At 39.7% G+C, this 24,413-nt stretch overlaps 1 protein-coding gene across 7 annotated transcripts in view; it reads left to right on the forward strand.

Annotated features, from left to right (window-relative positions):
• The window catches only part of DPH6 (diphthamine biosynthesis 6), a 368,925-nt gene that overhangs the window by 167,108 nt on the left and 177,404 nt on the right, over positions 1 to 24,413 (forward strand). For 6 of the 7 annotated variants that reach the window (XM_073348883.2, XM_073348884.2, XM_078853341.1 and 3 more), the window contains 3 exons: positions 2,766 to 2,897; positions 8,824 to 8,953; positions 15,119 to 15,293. In XM_073348883.2, the coding sequence (XP_073204984.1) occupies positions 2,766 to 2,897; positions 8,824 to 8,953; positions 15,119 to 15,293 (437 nt within the window). The remainder of the gene's footprint in view (positions 1 to 2,765; positions 2,898 to 8,823; positions 8,954 to 15,118; positions 15,294 to 24,413) is intronic. The other variant, XM_078853339.1, reaches the window with a different exon arrangement.

The following is a 24,413-nucleotide window of genomic DNA, read 5'->3' on the forward strand; positions in this document are numbered from 1 at the left end:
AGACTTCGACTCCCTCAGATGGGATGGGTAGGATCCTCTGGGGGACTAACATGAAGGGGAAAGGAGTCCAGGAGAGCTGGCTGTATTTCAGGGAATCCCTGTTGAGGTTACAGGGACAAACCATCCTGATGTGTCGAAAGAATAGTAAATATGGCAGGCGACCAGCTTGGCTTAACGGTGAAATTCTAGCGGATCTTAAACATAAAAAAGAAGCTTACAAGAAATGGAAGTTTGGACATATGACCAGGGAAGAGTATAAAGATATTGCTCGGGCATGTAGGAATGAAATCAGGAGGGCCAAATCGCACCTGGAGGTGCAGCTAGCGAGAGATGTTAAGAGTAACAAGAAGGGTTTCTTCAGGTATGTTGGCAACAAGAAGAAAGCCAAGGAAAGTGTGGGCCCCTTACTGAATGAGGGAGGCAACCTAGTGACAGAGGATGTGGAAAAAGCTAATGTACTCAATGCTTTTTTTGCCTCTGTTTTCACTAACAAGATCAGCTCCCAGACTGCTGCGCTGGGCATCACAAAATGGGGAAGAGATGGCCAGCCCTCTGTGGAGATAGAGGTGGTTAGGGACTATTTAGAAAAGCTGGACGTGCACAAGTCCATGGGGCCGGACGAGTTGCATCCCAGAGTCTAAAGGAATTGGCGGCTGTGATTGCAGAGCCATTGGCCATTATCTTTGAAAACTCGTGGCGAACGGGGGAAGTCCCGGATGACTGGAAAAAAGCTAATGTAGTGCCAATCTTTAAAAAAGGGAAGGAGGAGGATCCTGGGAACTACGGGCCAGTCAGCCTCACCTCAGTCCCCGGAAAAATCATGGAGCAGGTCCTCAAAGAATCAATCCTGAAGCACTTACATGAGAGGAAAGTGATCAGGAACAGTCAGCATGGATTCACCAAGGGAAGGTCATGCATGACTAATCTAATCGCCTTCTATAATGAGATTACTGGTTCTGTGGATGAAGGGAAAGCAGTGGATGTATTGTTTCTTGACTTTAGCAAAGCTTTTGACACGGTCTCCCACAGTATTCTTGTCAGCAAGTTAAAGAAGTACGGGCTGGATGAATGCACTATAAGGTGGGTAGAAAGTTGGCTAGATTGTCGGGCTCAACGGGTAGTGATCAATGGCTCCATGTCTAGTTGGCAGCCGGTGTCAAGTGGAGTGCCCAGGGGTCGGTCCTGGGGCCGGTTTTGTTCAATATCTTCATAAATGATCTGGAGGATGGTGTGGATTGCACTCTCAGCAAATTTGCGGATGATACTAAACTGGGAGGAGTGGTAGATACGCTGGAGGGCAGGGATAGGATACAGAGGGACCTAGACAAATTGGAGGATTGGGCCAAAAGAAATCTGATGAGGTTCAATAAGGATAAGTGCAGGGTCCTGCACTTAGGACGGAAGAACCCAATGCACAGCTACAGACTAGGGACCGAATGGCTAGGCAGCAGTTCTGCGGAAAAGGACCTAGGGGTGACAGTGGACGAGAAGCTGGATATGAGTCAGCAGTGTGCCCTTGTTGCCAAGAAGGCCAATGGCATTTTGGGATGTATATGTAGGGGCATAGCAAGCAGATCGAGGGACGTGATCGTCCCCCTCTATTCGACATTGGTGAGGCCTCATCTGGAGTACTGTGTCCAGTTTTGGGCCCCACACTACAAGAAGGATGTGGATAAATTGGAAAGAGTCCAGCGAAGGGCAACAAAAATGATTAGGGGTCTGGAACACATGACTTATGAGGAGAGGCTGAGGGAACTGGGATTGTTTAGTCTGCAGAAGAGAAGAATGAGGGGAGATTTGATAGCTGCTTTCAACTACCTGAGAGGTGGTTCCAGAGAGGATGGTTCTAGACTATTCTCAGTGGTAGAAGAGGACAGGACAAGGAGTAATGGTCTGAAGTTGCAGTGGGGGAGGTTTAGGTTGGATATTAGGAAAAACTTTTTCACTAGGAGGGTGGTGAAACACTGGAATGTGTTACCTGGGGAGGTGGTAGAATCTCCTTCCTTAGAAGTTTTTAAGGTCAGGCTTGACAAAGCCCTGGCTGGGATGATTTAATTGGAGATTGGTCCTGCTTTTGAGCAGGGGGTTGGACTAGATGACCTCCTAAGGTCCCTTCCAACCCTGATATTCTATGATTCTATGATTCTAATGGGAATATTCAACCATTGCAACACTGATTGGGAGAATGTTGTGTTCAAGTAAGGTGCAGAAAATAGCCTCCCCCTATTTCCTGTAATTGTTAATTCAAGAAGTATTTTTAGAGTAAAATTTTCAAAAGTGCCCAAGTCCCATTTTCAAATTGACAGTTTTACTTCTGAGTGCCTAGCAGCCAATGTTTTCAAAGATATTTAGGCATCAAAAAATGTGGCATGGGGCCTAAATGGAATTTCAAAAGGGCCTTAGCAGGTTAGGCACCTAACTCCCATAGATAAGGTGGTATAGCTACTGAAATTGCAAGAATGACAAATAATACTTTAGATAACGCAATTTTTAAGAAAAGAGTATATTCTGGAGAAAATGTGTGGGAGATAATTTTGTCAGGTTCCATTTGGAAACGCTGATGACTGCACATTTACTTTTGATAGTTGTGTTGTATCTTACAGTCTGTAAATCATTTTTGAAGATGATCTAATAATCTATGATTTTGCTCTAAAAGTTTTTTCTTCCTGAGCATAGACAATTTGGTTTAAAAGATTTTCTTTGATAAACCTTAATCTGATATCTTTTGTCTTTGTAATCAGATTGATTTTCTTTCATTCCTTTAGGGAAGCCATTAGAATGTTCTGGAAAATCCTTAAGTGGTTACCAGTGGGTTTCAGGCATCACTGCCCGCTTCCTTCAACTAGAAGGAAGGAGTATTCAAGATGCAGCTCAGGAGGCGTTTTCTTCCCTCCAAGGTGCTTTATTAATCTGAACCATTATTTATCACTAAACCAATTGTTTTCTTAAATACAGTGCAAAGTAAAGAGCTGATATATTTTTATGTTTTGATAACTTTATGATTATAAATTTACAATCTCAGGCTTTCATTAGGCTGACACCATGCTATTAAGACTGCTAACTTTAATATTGAATACATTGTAATGTGCACAGATTTTGAAGACCCTAAAAAGCAAGGATAGGGGATAAAATCATTATATCAGAATTATTTCCAAAATATTCTTACCAGCTTTGTGGAAGACAACTCTACACTTTTATGTAATGGAATATATACAGTTTATATGTGTACCTTTCTAGATATAATGTATACATTGTCTGTCTGTGCATGTATGTTCTAGATGCCAACTCTTGGTAAAGTGCTTTTGTTACCACAATAATTTTAAATAAGTTTTCCAGAAAGCTGTTGCTCTTGTACATTTTGGCATCTAGGATTAGGTCAGTAGCAGTAAATCTCATTTATGTACTTAATGCAAAGGAAAAATTGCTGTTTTGGGAATCATGGAAGCCAGATTCCTTTCTGTCACACTCTTACAAGATATTGACATATAAAACAAAATGTTCCCATTTTATTTTGCAGTCTTTTTGCATTTTAAACTTTAAATAAAGAATGTTTATGCAGGCTTCTTTTTCATTCATAAAAATGAAAATCATTCTTAGTGACTGTTTGGGTAGGCTTGTATTCTTTTCACGAATTCTTGTGATATATTAGCCCATAAAATCTTTACATTTGGCTTGTGCAGCTGAGTTCATGAATGAATACAGAATGATAAAGAAGCTTTAGCATTTTTAGAAAGCAAAGAAGTCAAGCTTTCTAGATGGCCTTTAAGCTAGTTTTTAACAGCCTGGAAATCAGCAAAGAGGGTGTAATCAAACTTGTAGTTAAAGGCACTAGTGTTTAGCGTAAATCTTTTGGGCATAATCTGCAAATTGAAGCAAAGGGGCTCTATAACGTTTTCTTTGGTTCTCATTTTATTTCTTTGGATATCTGCCAATCCAAACATTATATATTTTGCCTTGCCATCCATCAGAAGTTTTTTTTAAAAAACCTACTTATTGTGTCACTGGCTAGTTGAGTAGCCTCTTGCTTTCAGCATATTACTTGTATTTACTGTATTTGCTGTATTGTTTTCCATTTCTGGCAAAATAATAGCTTTTTGATCCTTGGTAGTAAATGTCAACGCTCACATTTCCTGTGGGGTTTTTGCCTTTTCGTGTGGAGGGTGGGGAAAGCTGAATGAATTATGATCCTGTCATCTGAAGAAACCACAATATGTTTCTTTGCCAAATTTTTCTGAGTGCTAAACTGATCATGTGCAGGTATGCATGAGCCTTTTCCTGAACTCTTACTAGCAATGTACTTAGGACTTCAGCCTGTTCTCTATCATGATGGGAGAATGGAGCATAAACAAGTCCTTTTAACTTACTCCTTGCAAGGTTAATTGGTTTAATCACCTCTAAAGAAGATGAGTTTTGCCAGAAGGATTTAGAAATGGAAATTTGCTACTGGAATTCATGAAACATATGATAGTCCTAGCCCATAATATCAAAACCCGAAGAGAGAATCTAGTGCTGTACTTTGTCCATTTATTTACTTTTTCAAGATATATATTTTTATTCAAACTTTTCTTACATTAAAGTTTTTGGAAGGAGACAAAAATTACAATAGTAAATGTTATCTATAGAGGGCCAGTTCCTCAGCTATTGTAAATTGGCATTGTCCAACACAATGAGCTGGCCCAGGGTTGGATGTATTACACAGTACAGACTGTATTGATATTCTTTCTTGTACATTTTCAGGGTAAGGATCCTACTCAGGTCATCCATTAATAAATAAATGTATGCAGTGTAGTTGTAGGTATGTCGGTCCCAGGATATTAGAGAGACAACGTGGGTGAGGCAATATCTTTTATTGGACCAACTTCAGTTGGTGAGAGAGACAAGCTTTTGAGCCACACAGAGGTCTTCTTCAGAATCTCAAAAGTTTGTCTCTTTCACCAATAAAAATTGGTCCAGTAAAAGATGTTGTTACCCACCTTGTCTCTCTAAATAAATAAATAGCATTCTGGTACTTGTACTTCTAGTACTTGAAACTATCATAGAATCATAGAATATCAGGGTTGGAAGGGACCTCAGGAGGTCATCTAGTCCAACCCCCTGCTCAAAAGCAGGACCCATCCCCAATTAAATCATCCCAGCCAGGGCTTTGTCAAGCCTGACCTTAAAAACTTCTAAGGAAGGAGATTCTACCACCTCCCCAGGTAACACATTCCAGTGTTTCACCACCCTCCTAGTGAAAAAGTTTTTCCTAATATCCAACCTAAACCTCCCCCACTGCAACTTGAGACCATTACTCCTTGTCCTGTCCTCTTCCACCACTGAGAATAGTCTAGAACCATCCTCTCTGGAACCACCTCTCAGGTAGTTGAAAGCAGCTATCAAATCCCCCCTCATTCTTCTCTTCCAGAGACTAAACAATCCCAGTTCCCTCAGCCTCTCCTCATATGTCACGTGTTCCAGTCCCCTAATCATTTTTGTTGCCCTTCGCTGGACTCTTTCCAATTTATCTACATCCTTCTTGTAGTGTGGAGCCCAAAACTGGACACAGTACTCCGGATGAGGCCTCACCAATGTCGAATAGAGGGGGACGATCACGTCCCTCGATCTGCTCGCTATGCCCCTACTTATACATCCCAAAATGCCATTGGCCGCCTTGGCAACAAGGGCACACTGCTGACTCATTCCTATCCTAAATATCCTAAAGAACAAAATTGTCAGACACATAGATGAACATAATTTGTTGGGAAATAGTCAACATGGTTTTAGTAAAGGGAAATTATGCCTCACCAATCTACTAGAATTCTTTGAGGGGGTCAACAAGCATGTGGACAAAGGATATCCAGTGGATATAGTGTATTTACATTTTCAGAAAGCCTTTGACAAGGTCCGTCACCAAAGGCTCTTAAGCAAAATAAGCCGTCATAGGATAAGAGGGAAGATTCTCTCATGGACTGGTAACTAGTTAAAAGATAGGAAACAAAGGGTAGGAATAAATGGTCAGTTTTCAGAATGGAGAGAGGTAAATAGTGGTGTCCTCCAGGGATCTGTACTGGGCCCAGTCCTATTTAACATATTCATAAACAATCTGGAAAAAGGGGTAAACAGTGAGGTGGCAAAATTTGCAGATGATACAAAACTACTCAAGATAGGTAAGTCCCAGGCAGACTGTGAAGAGCTACAAAAGGATCTCACAAAACTGGGTGACTGGACAACAAAATGGCAGATGAAATTTAATGTTGATAAATGCAAAGTAATGCATATTGGAAAACGTAATCCTAACTATACATATACAATGATGGGGTCTAAATTAGCTGTTACCACTCAAGAGAGAGATTTTGAGTCATTGTGGATAGTTCTCTGAAATCATCCACTCAATGTGCAGCGGCAGTCAAAAAAGTGAACAGAATGTTGGGAATCATCAAGAAAGGGATAGATAAGATAGAAAATATCATATTGCTGCTATATAGATCCATGGTATGCCCACACCTTGAATACTGCGTGCAGATGTGGTCGCCCCATCTCAAAAAAGATATATTGAATTGGAAGAGGTTCAGAAAAGGGCAACAAAAATTATGAGGGCTATAGAATGGCTTTTGTATGAGGAGAGATTAATAAGACTGGGACTTCTCAGCTTGGAAAAGAGGCAACTAAGTGGGGATATGATGGAGGTCTATAAAACCATGAGTTGTATAGAGAAAGTAAATAAGGAAGTGTTATTTACTCCTCCCCATAATAGAAGAACAAGGGGCCACCAAATGAAATTAATAGGTAGCCGGTTTAAAACAAACACAAGAAAGTATTTTTTCACACAACGCACTGTGAACTTCTGGAACTGCTTGCCAGAGGGTGTTGTGAAGGCCCAGTATTATAATGGGGTTCAAAAGGGAGCTAGATAGATTTATGGAGGATAGGTCCATCAATGGCTATTAGTCAGGATGGGCAGGAATGGTGTCCCTAGCCTCTGTTTGCCAGAAGCTGGGATTGAGTGACAGGGCATGGATTACTTGATAATAACCTGTTCTGTTCATTCCCTTTGGGGCACCTGCCATTGGCCACTGTCAGAGGACAGGATACTGGGCTAGATGGACCTTTGGTCTGACCTAGTATGTCCGTTTTTATGTTCTTATGTACTTTCACTTCAAAGGTGGTTCTGTCCCAATGAGGCTGAGTCATACCTGACCAAATGCTACAGACTCTTAGATGGCAGTGAAAGGCCCCAAACTCAGTAGAAATACCATGTACTTATTTTGTGTATCATGGATATAAGCTCTGTGGAGGCTATCTCTATGAACAAATGGATGGAGGATTTGTAGGTGGGCTAAGAAAATGGTGTGTGGATGTGTAGGTAGAGAGTGGTAGTTAGGCACACTTGGTGAAGCTTCTTTCTACCAGACACAGTCCTTCATGTCACCAGCAGCGCCCTGCCTCTGTATTGGGAGAAAACTTCCATCTCCCCACTCCCCCCACCACACATGCATAATTCCTCTTGCAGGGCAGAGCAGGATTTCACCTTTTTATCTTTTTTTAAAGTGAATCGTTTCTGTAACGAAGTTAAGAATTATGAACATTAAGAAATAAATTCCCTTTCTTTGAACTTGGTCAAATACAGCTATACATGAATCAGATTAGTTTTTCAGTTTAGCCCAGTATTTCCTCCCCAAAAATATGTTTCAAATCACACACGTTAAACTGTAACTTGAGAAAAAAATAATGCTTGGCAAAAATGTTCCGCTGACTGGAGGTTTGAAAAGTGCACTTATTTCGTAGCTGACTAAAGAAGAGCTCTGTGTAAGCTCACAATTTTGTCTCTGAATATTTAAAAGAATGGAGACATTTTACATAAAAACTATTTGCTTTCACTTTAGCCTCACTCAGCACATTATCTTTATGCTCTCATCCTACTTGCTAATTAGAACGAAAATATCTATGTCCAGTCTATATCTTTAAAGGGCAATATAGCCAAAACTATCATGAAGGGAGGCTTGCGTAGCAGTTAACTCATGTCATATGGGATCCTATTACTCTATATGTTCTGTATTCTTTCACACTTTTCAGAGAAAGCTTTGTACTTAATTTAGCTTCTGTAGCTCTTGAGATTTAAATGCAGAATATGAGGACCACACAGTAATATAGTGTCCCACAAATTTTGATAAGGCGCTCAAGATGGAAATGTGTGTTCTAAATTGCATCCTGTTAACTCCCTTAACTTTATTCTTCTTCCTCTATACAATCAGCTCTGGCTGAGTCCATTTTCTCACCCATACCCCTTTATCCTGAACCTAGTTTATCTGTTCTCTGACACCAAATATGTGTGTCCTTCTTTAACCCCTCTGCATATCACCTCCAGCTCCTTTAGTCTCTCCAACAGTTTACACCCCTTTACTTATGCTGAATTTGCCATTGCTTGATCTCCAGCAAGTGTATGATAAATTGCTGGAAATTGTAGTATATTCTACTATCCATTATTTTTATTTTTTACAGTAGCACAGTGGAATGTAGACTGCTATATATATGTATTTATTAAGATACAATGTATTTTCTTAAGGCAAGTATAAGTTCAGGTTTGAAGAATTTTCAGTTATGTTTTATCTCCATATTATTAGATAAAATTAACACAAAAAAGCACTTAATAAAAAATAAGGCTATACCATCAAAGATTATTGTAAGGGGAAAAGTAATATATTAGTAAAGCACTCAGTCATGTTAAGTAAGTGTTAGGTTATTATCATTTGATTTTCTTGGACAAACATAAGATGCCTCTGCTATCTTTCTGTGCACATTTCAAATGTTCTATCTTTAACAGCTGTATTATTTTTTTTCTGGCAGCTAATATGAATTCAAAGGGATTGGAATTGAAAGATATTATTTTGGTCCATCTGTATATGAAGAACATGAAAGATTTTGCTGTTATAAATTCAGCTTATGTGACACAGTTTGATTTGTGTCCACCGGCAAGGTAGGATCAGACTATTGCTATGGTATATTTATGATACACTGTAATATACTGTATTACTACTACTGTATTTATGAAGCTTTTATACACATTTTTTTATGTCTCACATGTTCAGAAGTAGGCTTTTGTACACCTTTTTCTGGGGAGCATGCTGTTTTTTCGTCATACGCATTTTATTTCCTTCATGGAACAATTGCTACAATACATACTCATATCTACTGTGTAATTAAAAGCATGTATGTGGCAGGGAGATCCTATCAATGTTCCCAGTATGATGAGCCTGACTCCTTTTGCTGGCAGAGACCAAGCTTATCCCTTTCAGTATATGTCTAGTGTCTATCAGACTAGAGCTCCAAACTTCCTGCCAGGTCTGTTTGAATGAGCCAATCTAATAGTCTAGGCCTGTAAGATCACCCACAGTTCCAATTCTGTACTGCTCATGACTTCCAGGTTATGTAGCAGTTTTATGTTGGAAACTGGACTGATGTAGCAAATGCTTAGGTCTCTGAAAATCTTACTACAGTTTTTGAAAGTTGTGTGTCAAATCTAGCAAATTCTATTTACAGATAAAGTAAAAAAGAATTGTCTTTTTAATTTAAATTTTTTTTTGTTAGAAGAGTACATTATAGGGGGGAAGCAGTAGATGGGATATAGCTCAACTTTAGCAAGGCTTTTGATACTGTGTCACTTGACTTTCTTATAAACAAACTAGGGAAATATAGCCTAGACCAGCGGTTCCCAAACTTGTTCTGCCGCTTGTGCAGGGAAAGCCCCTGGCTGGTCGAGCCGGTTTGTTTACCTGCCGTGTCCGCAGGTTCGGCCGATTGCGGCTCCCAGTGGCCGCGGTTCGCTGCTCCAGGCCAATGGGAGCTGCTGGAAGTGGCGCAGGCCGAGGGTTGTATTAGCAGAAGTATTGTAAGGAACACACAAGAAGTAATTTTTCCACTCACTCTACTCTGCAGTAATAAGCCCTCAACTGGAGTATTGAGTTCAGGGCACCACACTTCAGGAAAGATGTAGACAAATTGGAGAAAGTTCAGAGGAGAGCTTTAAAAATGATTAAAGGTCTAGAAAACGTGATTCACAAGGAAGGATTGTAAAAAATTGGTTTGTTGAGTCTGGAGGAGAGAAGGCTGACGGGACATGTTAACAGTCTTCAAGTACATAAAAGATTGTTATGAAGAAGAGGGTGATGAATTGTTCTCCTTGACCACCTAGGACAGAACAAGAGTCAGTGGGCTTAAACTGCAGCAGGGGCGATTTAAGTTAGACACTAGGAAAAACTTCCTAACTTATAAGGGTAGTTAGCACTGAAACAAGTTACCTAGGGAGGTTGTGGAATCTCCGTCATTGGAGGTTTTTAAGAACTGGTTAGACGACCATCTGTCAGGGATGGTCTAGGTAATACTGAGTCCTGCCTCAGTGCTGGGGACTGGACTAGATGACCTATCAAGGTGTCTTCCTGTCCCACATTTCTATGATTCATTGATTTCCAGAATGAGATCTAGAAAGACTCTTGCACTTTACAGTGCTTAGCAACTGAAATACTGATAGGTTGACTAACTGCTTTTCATTTAGTTTACAGAACCCTATCAACAGTTTATGTGATATACTTAAAACTTGAAAACTCTAACTTCAGGTCTGTTAAGGTAAAATTCAGTTTTTGTTCAAGTTTATAAAACATCTAATATCTGCATAAATGGAGGAAGAGTTGAGATTATAATCATTCAGTTAATGAAAGTGCTATACATAATTATATATATATATCTACATATATCTATATAAATATGTAGATATATATGGCAATAAATTGCTATAACAAAGCCACTTAATTTCCAGATGTGATATGGTGGAGCAATACCTTTTTGACTCAAAATATTCTTTTCATAAATAATACCCTAGTCCATTTTCCAGGATTGAGTGAACAGAACCATGAAAGATCTATGTAAGAATATTTTCTACAAAATGCTTCCTTTTATTTCAGAGTTAAATGTGCCTACTGATGGGGATACCATCACTTCATTTAGGAAACTATTCCTATCCCTAAAATCTCTGATTGAGAAGAAGGTTTTTCTAATATTCAGCCTAAATTTTCGTTTTTAAAAATTACATACCATTTCTCCTGATTTTGCCTGCCTGAACAACCATAAACATTTCCACTTCTTTGTTAGCTTTTACACTTTTCTGGACTTTCCAGATTGTCAATATCTTTTTGAATTAACTTCCCAGAAGTGAGAGCAATATTCCAGGTGTAGTCATACCACAGGGGTACGGAGTGGAACTTTTCCTCAGTGCTCTTTTGTGTAACACCTGTGTGTATGCTGTTCCAAATTGTATTGATCTTTTTATTGTCTGCCATGTTGCATTGCTAACTCTTGTATACTGTTCTGGCCACTGTCACCACTGCATCTCTTTCATCATTGCTGCTTTCCAAATTTTTCCCTCCCATTGAACATCTGTGTTTGGGATTATAAATACCCAGAACAAGCATACTTGCATTTTCATCATACCTTTGGTATTGTCTGTGAATTTATTAGCTTAATGCATACCCTCTCTTTCAGATCATTAGTTGAAATATAAATATATAAAGTTAAAGGACTCTGCAAGTGACAAAATGATTTTTTTTAGTGCTACATAAAATATTTTATAGGAAGAAGTTCTTCACTTTTTCCCATTGTGCAACAGTGAGGGCTTTATTACTTATTCAAGTTAATAAGATATATTTTCCCTACTTAGTAATAGCTCTACTAGTAATTGGATCTGTGTTGGACTCATTGCTTTGAAGTCTTCCCTAAGATAAATATCCATGGATCCTTATTATTGTCATGCCCCATAATTTACAAAATCATCCTATATTTTATCCCAATATACAGTCAGTGGAGAAGAGGTCCAAAAATAATGGAATTAAGTTGCAAGCTTGCATTTGCTACTGAGTGAATAAGATTTATACAATATATAATAGGAATTATGCAACATAGCAGCACTATAGTAAAGATAAAATATAATCTGTTATTCAATCATTATAGCTTTATTACCAGTGTGAATACTACTGAGCTTGCCTTGCCCCATACCAATCATAACCACTTGATTTGATTTTTTTATTCGCTCTTTCATTTTTTGTCTATACCTGGTATATTTCAAGCAACCAGTGAGTGGATACTGTTATAAAAATTAAAAATAATATCACCATAGATATATGAATGTTAGCACAAAGAGGGAGAAAGAAGGGAAAAGGATAAAAAGTTATAACCCTAAAGAGAGGAATTGGCTTATGTGAAACCATTACCATTTAAAAGTAAATATGCCATCTTTTCCTTTTTAAAACTGTTTGTCAAAAATTTGTATCTTCTATTAGTGAAATTATATAAACAAACTAATGGAAAATGCATACACATAGGAGATAATAGCAGAGTTAGAGCATTGTCATGTGACAAATGCCAGTGCAAATACCGTGTCAAAATAAGTCTGTGGACAACATTCCTCTGACAAGATGCTATTCCACTGGCACTATTTATATTGCATCAAATGCAAATAAAGTTAATTCTGTTCAAATGTAATTATTGGTGCTCTCACTATAACCAAAGGGTGTAGATGTGCTAGAGTGACAGTTTTTCACTTGACCTTTCATAAAAAAATTATTTTCTGCCTTAGCCACAGTAAGTAAAAGAGTATATTTTAAAAGGTTTTCTGTATATTTATTGTATTGAATTTCTGAATGATTGGCATGAATTATTGCTAATTGTATAGAATGGTCGGGTGACCTGCTAAATGATTGGTCAGCACTGGTTTTATCTGGCATGATATGAGACAGCAGTAGAGTTATCCCAATGAAGATATGAGTTTGTAGTGTACTTGGTTTCAAAAGCAGTCAGAAACTGTAAAGCTTGGAAATAAAGGTTTTCTATCTACTCACCCTTTGTTGTCCTGTGTTTGGTGTTGTATGTTAATTTTTCCTCTTGGGGTATGGAGACATCAAAGAGGATTGATTTTACAGTCCTTTAGGAGAATATACAGTAGTATGGTATGTTTTTCTAGGCAACTCTGTCTTTGCTGGCCTGCCTGGAATACAGATTCATCGAAGACTTTCTCTCAATTTGTAAAAGTTTATTTATGGTCCTACACAAACAACACTGATCTGGGCCAGCACGATATGGGGCAAATAAATTGCATCCTGTGAAGGGGAGTGGCAGTTTACATTCCCATAAAGAAAAAGAGGGTATTTTTGAGGAATTGTCACTGAATCACTTCAGAATTGTAACCCAGTTCCCAGGACTTCTTCAGGGAAATCACCACTATACACTGCCCTGTACTCAGTGCTGAGCCTCGTGGTTCAATCAAGCCCCAAGAGTGAGAAGAAAATCCTTAATTTACTTAGGACCTGAATCTATTGAAAATAAATTGTGTTTGTAGTCCACAAGGGGGTGACAACTCTCATCAGGAATAAAAACAAAAATTACTTAAAGAATTACAGAGAGACAAGGTGGGTGAGGTAGTATTTTTATCGGACCTGCTTCTGTTGGTGAGAAGGACTAGCTTTCAAGCTTACGCAGAAAATGAGCTCTGTGCAAGCTCAAAATCTTGTCTCTTTCACCAACAGCAGTGGTGATATTACTGTGGATATTACTACACCCACCTTGTGTTTCTCATATCCTGGGACCAACACAGCTGCAACGGCACTGGAAACAAGAATGTAAAGAATTATAGGTGTATTTGGAATAATGTATCTTATAACAGATCCACAGTCCCCCACCCACCTTCTTTTCATGGTTAGAGAATTCTTTATATTACTTTATGTGTTACGTTTTCTGTTCCAATGGATGGTTAGATCCATTACATACTGTTACCCTTGCCTGGCTCAGATTTAGCCACCTCAGATGGGGCTGGTTAGCTGCTGTGAAATTTTAAATCTATGGACAACACACTGTGTATGACGTGACAATTTAGATCTAAACTACACATTGAGGTCCTGACCCAGGTAGCATAAGAACACTGAGCTCTCTGATAAACTCAGAATTATGCAGCCGTGTAAATTGATTATGAAATAATTTAATTACTTAGTGTGGCTCCTGAAATGAGATAGATGGGAATGGGCAGTACGAGAAGAGGCTAAAGCGCTGCCTTAAAGGGAGTGGGGAGAGGCTTCTAGGAGATGCAGGCAGCCATACAGGGTTACTAATCCACAAAGACATGAAGTTCTCTTTCTACATAGTCTAAGAGGAGAACATGGCAGGTTCTACTCCTTACTGTACAGCTCGTAAAGCTGCACAAGAGCAGATTTCCACTTCAGTGTATTTTAAGTACAGTCCCTCCTCCTGCTTCATCCTCTTCTGCTCTTCATGCTACTGCATGTCTTTTGCTCCCTCATTTGCATAGCTAGCCATACAATCCCCTATCACTTCATGTGGAGCTTATAAAAGAACAGGAAAAAAGGTTACAAGCTGGGAGGATGCAGGAAAATCGCTTTTTGTGATTATTTATGAAGCACAAGCAGACTTATACTGCATTTTGGTCAAAAGAAGAATTATGCACACATTTGCACGGCTGCATAATTGCATTATGCACAGAGACCTGGCTATGGGAATTCTCGCTAGTAACATGCTAGGAGCACGGACCCAAGGGTATAGATCTACAATAAATTTGCAAAATTGTCTTGAAAATTTAGCAGCCCAAGCAGAAAATCTACTCACCCATCCTTATCATGATGTTAATGGTGGGGTGGTGGGCAGAAAGAGGAAATATTTTCTTGCCTGTGGTGAAAAAAGTTATTTTTCCTGAGTAGAATTTTACAAGACTGTATTATAAGATACTTCCAGAGAACAAGCATTTACAAGTCATTTTCTGTTGAATTTCTGCTGAGAGTTAAATATCTCCCCTTTATGTGTATACTACAAACTTAATTCTTCTTCAATAGCTATAGGCTCTGAGATGCTGCTCTCTTACTAGCTCTTTTTAGTGGCTTGTTTTCAATAGGCTAAATCATGATAGATAGATTAGATAGATGGATGGATGAACAGGTTGGACAAACACCTGTCACGGGTGGTTTAGGTTTACTTGGTCCTGCCTTAGTGCAGGAGGCTGGACTTGATGATCTCTCAAGGTACCTTCCAGCCTTATATTTCTCTGAGTCTATAAGATAATCATATAATCTTTCATTATTTATGTTTTCAGAGTATGTGTAGAAGCCCCATTGCTTGATGGAGTACTCTTTTGTATGGATTGCCTTGCACATAAGTGTGACGTTACGATCGGTGATGTACACCGTTATCAAAAACAGATCATGCATGTACAGAGCATTTCTCACTGGGCACCTGCTAACATAGGACCTTATAGTCAGTCCATCAAGGTAAGCAATCTTTGTTACTGTATATGAATTATGTATCAGTTAACAAAGTTATCAGCTCTTTTCTTTTAATCTGCATAGAAGAAAAAAACCCAAAGTTTGCGCCTTTGTAATATGTTTTTAAAAAAAAACTACAGAAAAATGAAAAATATGAGTATATACATTTAAAGTTTTAAAACCTCTGTGTATTACACCTTTTCAGTCTTTTGCTGCTGTTTATCAAACTTTTCACTCTGTGATCATCAGGCAGGGCTAAGGACAATTATTTCTTTCAGAGTGTCACTCTGCACAAAAACAGTATATTGAGGTTATACACTATAGTTATAACAGTAAGTAATTATAGTGCATGTGTATTTCCATATGCTTTCTGAAATTTAGCTATTCATTGAAAACATTTCAGGGCCTTTTTAAATTTCTTTATGTTCAAAGACAACAAGTTCACACTTTTTCAACACTTAAACACTTGTAAGTGAATTTCCTTTTGAAGCTCTAGATATTAGTATTGCAGTACATAAAAGCAAATCAAGACTGATGAAGTATTTTTAAAACTTACATTTAATAAAAAGTGCGTGGAACATGATATGTTGCTTAACAAATATGAAAGAGTAACCAAGCATCCCCCTTCCCAACTCCTAATGCCTTCCTGAGTGTTAGGGAAAAGTCTTGTCTTTAACTTTGCAAAAGAGAATTTGTATGAACTCTTCTCTCCACCCCCCTGTCTGTACAACAGAAAGAAGATCTAGCCCAAACTATGTTATTACTAGTAGGAGGATCTGTGACTTACACAATATTTTATTTCATATATTGTAATTCTTCTGAGTTGTCTTCTGATTTGACTACATAGTTCACTGACCCCTCTCTTACCTCAAAGGAGATAGATGAACTCTGGCTGCTGGGCCGCACTATCCTACGAGGGAAAGAGGACTTAGAGGGATTCAGGCCTTCAGGCCACACTGCTTTAGGAGCGCACTATAGAGACTCCGGCTGCTAGGCCACGCTATCCCACCGGAGGAAGAGAGTTTCGGGAGACTCTGGCCATTGGGCCATGCTGCTTTAGGAGTGCACTATAGGGATTCCGGCCTCTAGGCCGCGCTATCCCACTGAGGGAAGAAGATTTAGAAGGACTCTGGCCATGGGGCCATAGAGCCCTGACTACCAGGGAGGTTGTAGAACTGGCGTAGAAGCCGGGAGGCGGGGTTAATCCCCCCCCACCCCACCCCGGAATCAAAGGGGTTCACAAAGTACAAAACCCGCCACAAGTCCCAGAAGAATCCATTGGTCCTTTTCAAAATCGACATGAGGCTGAATAGATAACACAACATGGACTCAGTGCCAGCAATATGGAGATAACATACAGCTACGCTTATCCTTTACTTCATCTGACCATACCACTATCACCAAGATGGCAGCATGCTGGAGTGAGATCAGTTCATGAATGAAGAACAGCTGGTTGGAGCTAAGTGCAAGCAAAACAGAGGTGATGCTGGTGGGCAAGGGTAAGCACTTGGCAGAATTTGCAGTCATGGTGAAGTCTCCTTTGGTTGATGGTACATCCCCACAGTTGGTCAATTCAGTCTGTAGCCTAGATCCCTCAGTAGTGCTAAGCTCTCACATAGTAGCATCCACAAGCAATACTTTCTGCCATTTCTGGTTGGCTAGGAGACTCCAGCTCATCCTAGTAGCGGTTATATATGTCTTCAATACTTCCCATCTGAACTACAGCAGTGCAGTATAAGTGGGCACAAAGACATCAGCCCTTAGACAGCACCAACTAATACTGAACACTCCTTAGCAATACTGACTGCCACAAGCATATCAAACCTATTCCCCGCCCTCTACACTGGTTTCCTGTAGAAATCAAGTGAGGTTCAGAGGCTTGGTTCTCATCTTCAACACCCCCATTTCAATGACCAGGGCCAGACCTATCCAAAGAATTGCCTTAAGCTCTGTGATGAAGATCATGGTTGACTGTTCCAGTCCTCTGGCACAATTGAACTTTCTACTACCAGGGTAAAGCTCTTCTGTGCAGGAGACAGAACTTTCTCAGGTTGTGGTCCCAAGCTCTGGAACAAACTAAGCCAGGAACCAAGGACAGCCACAAACCTCACCGCCTTCCACTTTTGAGTGCAAATCACCTTTTTTTTTTAACCTTGCCTTCTCGAACATAAACACATAACAGCATGTACACTTAAACACACACACATATATCTTCCAAAACAAAACACTCCACTGTCAACATATTCTCCTCCTAAGAAGAGGATGAGAGAAAGCACAAACCTCATGTGTCAGATATTAGTCACACGGTATTGTTGTACTTGTGTCGGTTCTAGAATATTAGAGAAGGTGAATGAGGTAATAACTTAAATTGGACCAACTTCTGTTGGTGAGAGAGACAAGCTTTCAACCTGCACAGAGGTGGTCTTCTGGTCTGGGAAAGGTACTAAGAGTGTCACAGCTAAATACAAGATTGAACTGGATTTATGGCTTATTATAACAATCTGTAGCCCACTAACCCTCCTTTTTGTTCTATGACTACTGGGGTGTTAATGGGCCACTTTACCTTGCATGGTCTCCTAGGATATGTGCTAATTACTTATGCTGGACTATGTGATCTTGTAGTTAGCTGTGACACTGATTACACCACACATTAAGGGGCGGGGAGGCCTATTGTCTGGCTTGCTGGATGAAGGTAGGTACCTCTTTAAGGAGAGGGAGACCGAGGAAGTGTAATTTTGTGAGAGAAAATGTCAACGTGGGCACACTGTGACCCATCCCACTAGGTGACCGGAACAGAAGGGAGGTTATATAAGTACATGCTGAGTAGGAGAAGCCCTCTTTTACCTGAACCAGGCGGAGCAGCACTCACCCTCCCACACATGGAAGTGGCAAAATACCAGGTTTGGTCAGGAACTGCTATGGGCACTGCAGTAGTCGTTCCTTTCTTGAGGGGTGGGCTGAGAAGGAATTTTTCCCTCACCACCAGATTGGCCTAGGCGAAGTGCAGGGGTTTTCACCTTCCTCACAACAGGTTTGTGGGGCTGGAGGGATTCGTTGAGGGTAAACGTGGAACAGGAGTTAGGCTGTGATGTTGCAATTCATTATGTTGATGTGGGGCAGATGTCCAGTGCAGGTACTCCATAATGAAGTGATACAGTCATCAGATAAATAGATTGGTAAAGGATTTAAAGGAGGTATTCCTTAAATGAGCAGAAACAGGGCAGGTTCGGGGCTACTTTGACTGGCACAGCGGGAAGCCAATTACCCCACCCTTTATGATCCATCTTAACCCTCATTCAAGGTGGGATGGTAAGCTCCCAGCAGCAGGTGTGCTGGGGATCATGATGGGAAAGGGGGAGGGCTGACAGAAGTCCACCAGATATGTATTGAAATGATACTATAGACGTTTATCTGCTGGGTACTCCCAAACAGTTAATAACCAAGTTGCAACCTAATTAAACCACATCCAGTGTCTTCTGTCCTTCTAGCATAGCTGTACAATCTAAGAACCTTTCCCAGAGCTGAAGAGGAGCTCTGTGTAGCTTGAAAGCTTGTCTATTACAGAAATTGGTTCAATAAAAGATATTACCTCATGCACCTTGTCTCTCTAAGATGTTAGTCATGTCACTTACCTCACTACTGGAAGATGGATAGCTACCCTAAAATAATAAGGGCAGTATAAGAAACTGTATATAATAGAATAGAGCTAGTGGTATTGTTTAATCCAGCTTCCCTGAAGAGGATGGATTGAATCATAGAATATTAGGGTTGGAAGAGACCTCAGGAGGTCATCTAGGCCAATCTCCTCCTCAAAGTGGAAACAACACCCACTAAATCATTCCAGTCAGGGCTTTGTCAAGTTGGGCATTAAAAACCTCTAAGGATGGAGATTTCACCACCTCCCTAGGTAACCCATTCCAGTGCTTCACCACCCTCCTAGTGAAATAGAGTTTCCTGATATCTGACCTAGACCTCCCCCGCTGCAACTTGAGACCATTGCTTCTTGTTCTGTCATCTGCCACCACTGAGAACAGCCTTGCTCCATCCTCTTTGGAACCCCCCTTCAGGTAGTTGAAGGTTGCTCTCAAATCCCCCCTCATTCTTCTCTTCTATAGACTAAATAACCCCAGTTCCTTAGCCTCTCCTCGTAAATCATGTGCCCCAGCCCCCTAATCATTTTCGTTGCCCTCTGCTGGACTCTCTCCAATTTGTCCACATCCCTTCTGTAGTGGGGGAACCAAAACTGGACGCAGTACTCCAGGTGTGGCCTCACCGGTGCCGAATAGAGGAGAATAATCATTTCCCTTGATCTGCTGGAAGTGCTCCTACTAATACAGTCCAATATGCCGTTTGCCTTCTTGGCAACAAGGGCACACTGCTGACTCATGTCCAGCTTCTCGTCCACTGTAATCTCCAGGTCCTTTTCTGCAGAACTGCTACTGGCTAAGTCGGCCAGTCGGTCCCCAGCCTGTAGCGGTGCATGGGATTCTTCCTTCTTAAGTGCAGGATTCTGCACTTGTCCTTGTTGAACCTCATCAGATTTCTTTTGGCCCAGTCCTCCAATTTGTCTAGGTCACTCTGGACACTATTCCTACCCTCTATCATATCTACCTCTCCCCCCTAACCTAGTGTCATCTGAAAACTTGCTGAGGGTGCAATTAATCCCATCATCCAGATAATTAATAAAGATGTGGAACAAAACCGACCTCTGGGGCACTCCGCTTGATACCAGCTGCCAACTAGTCATTGAGCCGTTGATCAGTACCTGTTGAGCCCGACAATCTAGCCGGCTTTCTATCCACCTTATAGTCCATTTATCCAATCCATACTTTTTTAACTTGCTGGCAAGAATACTGAGGGAGACCGTTTTAAAAGCTTTGCTAAAGTCAAGATATCTACCACTTTCCCTATATCCACAGTGCCAGTTTTCTCATCATATAAAGCAATCAGGTGAAGATAAGGCTTGAAGGCAAGATTGAAGATAAGGTGCTGATACTGCTTCCCCTTACTTGCCACACTGGCCAGAAGAGAAGATGAAAGAGAGAGCACATGCTCTGCCCTTTCAAAGGGTTGTGGATACTCACTTGTAAAATTCAGTCAGAATTCTTTTAGGGCTGTTCTTCTGGTGGTTGGCCTATTTATCTATCATGTCATATCCTTGAAAATACTGTTGTTCAGGCTATTTATCTGTGATGTAAGATCTTCAAAAATGTTTTTTTCCAGGATTAATTTTCTCCTTCTCTTCACTGATTGATATCCTTGACTTCTTTGCTTTCTCAATTTTGCAGTAATCTAACTATAAAAAAACCCAACAAGATTTCCTCTCACTTATTTCAATCAGAAAATTATCTTCTTTTTTCTAGTGTAACTTTATTTTATTTTACTGAAAATGTGTATCTGTTTACTAAAATAGCATATAAAATATATACCCTAAAATTTATTCTTGAAAACACCTTACTGAGACATACTTACTGACATACTTACTTGTCCTTGCAAGTATGTCAATTTTAAACTCAAATATGGGTCCCATATAATTTTGAATGTACTTTTGAACTTTTACAAAGTGAAAAGCTTCTAGTTGACTGTGTTTGAAAATCTATTTGAAGCTAGATGTGTGAACATGTTGTTCAGTTCTTTGTAAAGTTGCTGGCAGAACAATTCTAGTAAAGCATTTCAAAATTGGTTTTTGGTATGGACTATTTTCTAGTATGTATGAAGTTTTGGGGGTTTTGATTTTATAAGTATAGTAACAAGAATAGACTGGGAAAGATAAAAATCCTTTGTGCATTATCCTGGAATGTTGACATATTGATCAATCTTGCATGTTTGAAGAGCAGAGGTTTACGGATCTTGTAATTTTAAAGCGTTAATGCCTTTGTCTTTTACATTTTGAGACCTTGGTTCTAATTTGATTATGTCACAAGTAGAAATAACTAGGTGATCTTAATGGTTCCTAGTGAATTTTTTTTTATATTACAAAACCACCAAGCATTTTTGCACAAAATTGTCATGCTTCTCTGAATAGACCCAAGACTGTAACAGCAAGGGTATGTGGCAGTCAAGATAGATGTGCATTGGCATAAATACTGTACTGGCAACTGAAATTTAGTGGAGGTAGTCCATGCAAATTACAGGTGTTCACACTACAGGCTCAACAAATCACTCAGAAGAGCATCAGTTTAATTCTGTAGAAACCTTGCAGGATCCTGCCAACTGAAGCATGAGGAAAAAATGTAAAAATTAGAAATATACCATGAGAGCGTCCTCCTGACCCCAGGCTGACAGAAGCAAAACAACACTTACAGAATGTAGTTAGGATGTGAATTCCATTCAAAATATTTATAGCAAAATCAGAAGTCGTTCCCTTTCTTGGAATTACATGCTTTAAAATCAACCCCAAAGCTTCTGCTTATAGTATGTAAGATATAATCTGTGGTAGGATATAAAGTGGCTGATTTTCCCATTTGTAAGGACAAAATTGTTTGTGAAAACTTAACGTATTTTTCTTGGCTCAAATCTTTTACTGGTGCAGAAGCTTCCGTCCATCTGAGTGTTCATCTGTCAGTAACTTCAGTATAAAGTATACATCTATACTGTAGTAATGACTGTGCTTCTGGCCTCAGTAAATATGGTACAAGTGTACTTAAATCCAGGATAATGTGAGATTACAAACTTTGCCTTGCTTCTCATAGGCAATAAACCAATTATTTGCCACTGTTTACCCCTGTGTTACATCTATCAAGAAAGTCAGTTGTATATTGCACTCAGTAGCAGTAGATTGTAGCCACTTTTAAAAAAGGGCTTTTTTCACCATCCTCTTACAAGTGGAGCATTCAACTCTGGGGAAAAAATAAACAACCCTAATAGCAGTAGTAGATTATCATCATCTATGTGTACAAATCTGATGAGGTTCAATAAGGATAAGTGCAGGGTCCTGCACTTAGGACGGAAGAACCCAATGCACAGCTACAGACTAGGGACCGAATGGCTAGGCAGCAGTTCTGCGGAAAAGGACCTAGGGGTGACAGTGGACGAGAAGCTGGATATGAGTCAGCAGTGTGCCCTTGTTGCCAAGAAGGCCAATGGCATTTTGGGATGTATAAGTAGGGGCATAGCGAGCAGATCGAGGGATGTGATCGTCCCCCTCTATTCGACATTGGTGAGGCCTCATCTGGAGTACTGTGTCCAGTTTTGGGCCCCACACTACCTGAAGGATATGGATAAATTGGAAAGAGTCCAGCAAAGGGCAACAAAAATGATTAGGGGTCTGGAACACATGACTTATGAGGAGAGGCTGAGGGAACTGGGATTGTTTAGTCTGCAGAAGAGAAGAATGAGGGGGGATTTGATAGCTGCTTTCAACTACCTGAGAGGTAGTTCCAGAGAGGATGGTTCTAGACTATTCTCAGTGGTGGTGGAAGAGGACAGGACAAGGAGTAATGGTCTGAAGTTGCAGTGGGGGAGGTTTAGGTTGGATATTAGGAAAAACTTTTTCACTAGGAGGGTGGTGAAACACTGGAATGCGTTGCCTAGGGAGGTGGTGGAATCTCCTTCCTTAAAAGTTTTTAAGGTCAGGCTTGACAAAGCCCTGGCTGGGATGATTTAATTGGGGATGGGTCCTGCTTTTGAGCAGGGGGTTGGACTAGATGACCTCCTAAGGTCCCTTCCAACCCTGATATTCTATGATTCTATGATTCTAAGCACTAGAGAGGAATGAGACACACACTTTACCAATGGGTTTCACAGATGTTGACATCAGAGGGAACCATTGATACTGTTGGAAATGGTAAGTAAACTCAGCATGAGCCCCTGCTGCCTTGACCATCTTTAGAGGCCTCACTTCTCTCTTTTTCCTGTAGTCTCGTGCTTCACCAATCTCATGCTAGGAGAGAGGGGAATTAAATTATAAAAATGAACATGAGTTCAAATACATATTTTTATTTATTTGACTTTCGCCATGATAAATGATAGTTCTAGGCAAAGGGTCAGATTCTCAGCTGGTATAAATTGGCTTAGTTCCATTGACTTCAGCAGAACTTTGGCAGATGTATACCAGCTGAGGATCTGGGCCAAAATCTTAATAGAAAAGGGGTACATGGTGCTGTAGGGCTATAGAGAAGTTATATTTAAATGTTGAACCAATATTTTTAAATTAAAAATAGCCTTTTAGCAATATTTACAGAATTCAAAACCACTTATTTTACCTGATGGTAATTATTTTGCAACTGTGTGTTAAATACAAGGAGACACATATCTCTTGAGAGAGTTTTTTTTTATTGGTGAATGCAATCTACAAGTTTGCTGAATATTTAAAAAAAAATTCTTCCACAAATCTGAAATTTAAAGTAGCTTTACATTTCAAAATAAGACTCCCTGATTCATGTCTTCCATAGATGCATGCCATTGTATAGTATCTAAAATTACAGTATGATTACAGTATATCAGTCAGATTGCAACATATGTAGTGGAATTTACAGTGACTGATACTTCATAGTAGAGATGTTGGATAGTAGTGAACCACCCTAAAGAACAGCTTTAATGGTAAAAAATATGTTCTGTATTAAAACCATAAGATAGATGTCTGATGCCATGTATCTGTTATCTGAGAGTTACACAGAATTGTCTTCCACAGAATTTTTCTTCATTTAGTGTTATATTAGTTAAGTAACACAAGACTGTACCGTGGATCAATATTGAGGCAAAGGAAAGTATAAAATTAGAGACCTCCTTGTAGAAGTGAGGCAGTACAGGGAAAGCACTGCATCTATTGGAGGAATGATACAAGGCAAGCAACAGCTGGTTGGGAAAATTGGCAACAAATGTTGACCTCAGTATTAGCAAATCATTCAAGTAAGATCAGAGTCCAAGTTAACATATTAACATGCACCAAACAGATGTCTGGACCAGATAACTAAGCTAAGTCATAACACCTAGACCTACAGATTTGAATAAACAATAAAATGTACAAATGATGCATTTTTAAGGGAAGAAGGAAGCTGAAAATGAGTCATCACGGACTGTGTATCTTCCTTTTAGTACTGTTATTAGAGTCATTAGGATGCAAATGAGAAAATTACATAACTGTGGAACAAGTAAAGCAAGAGTTCTTCTGAAGCATGAGTCATG

This window comes from Lepidochelys kempii, chromosome 6 (assembly GCF_965140285.1).
Source record: "Lepidochelys kempii isolate rLepKem1 chromosome 6, rLepKem1.hap1, whole genome shotgun sequence".
NCBI classification, from domain to species: Eukaryota; Metazoa; Chordata; order Testudines; family Cheloniidae; genus Lepidochelys; species Lepidochelys kempii.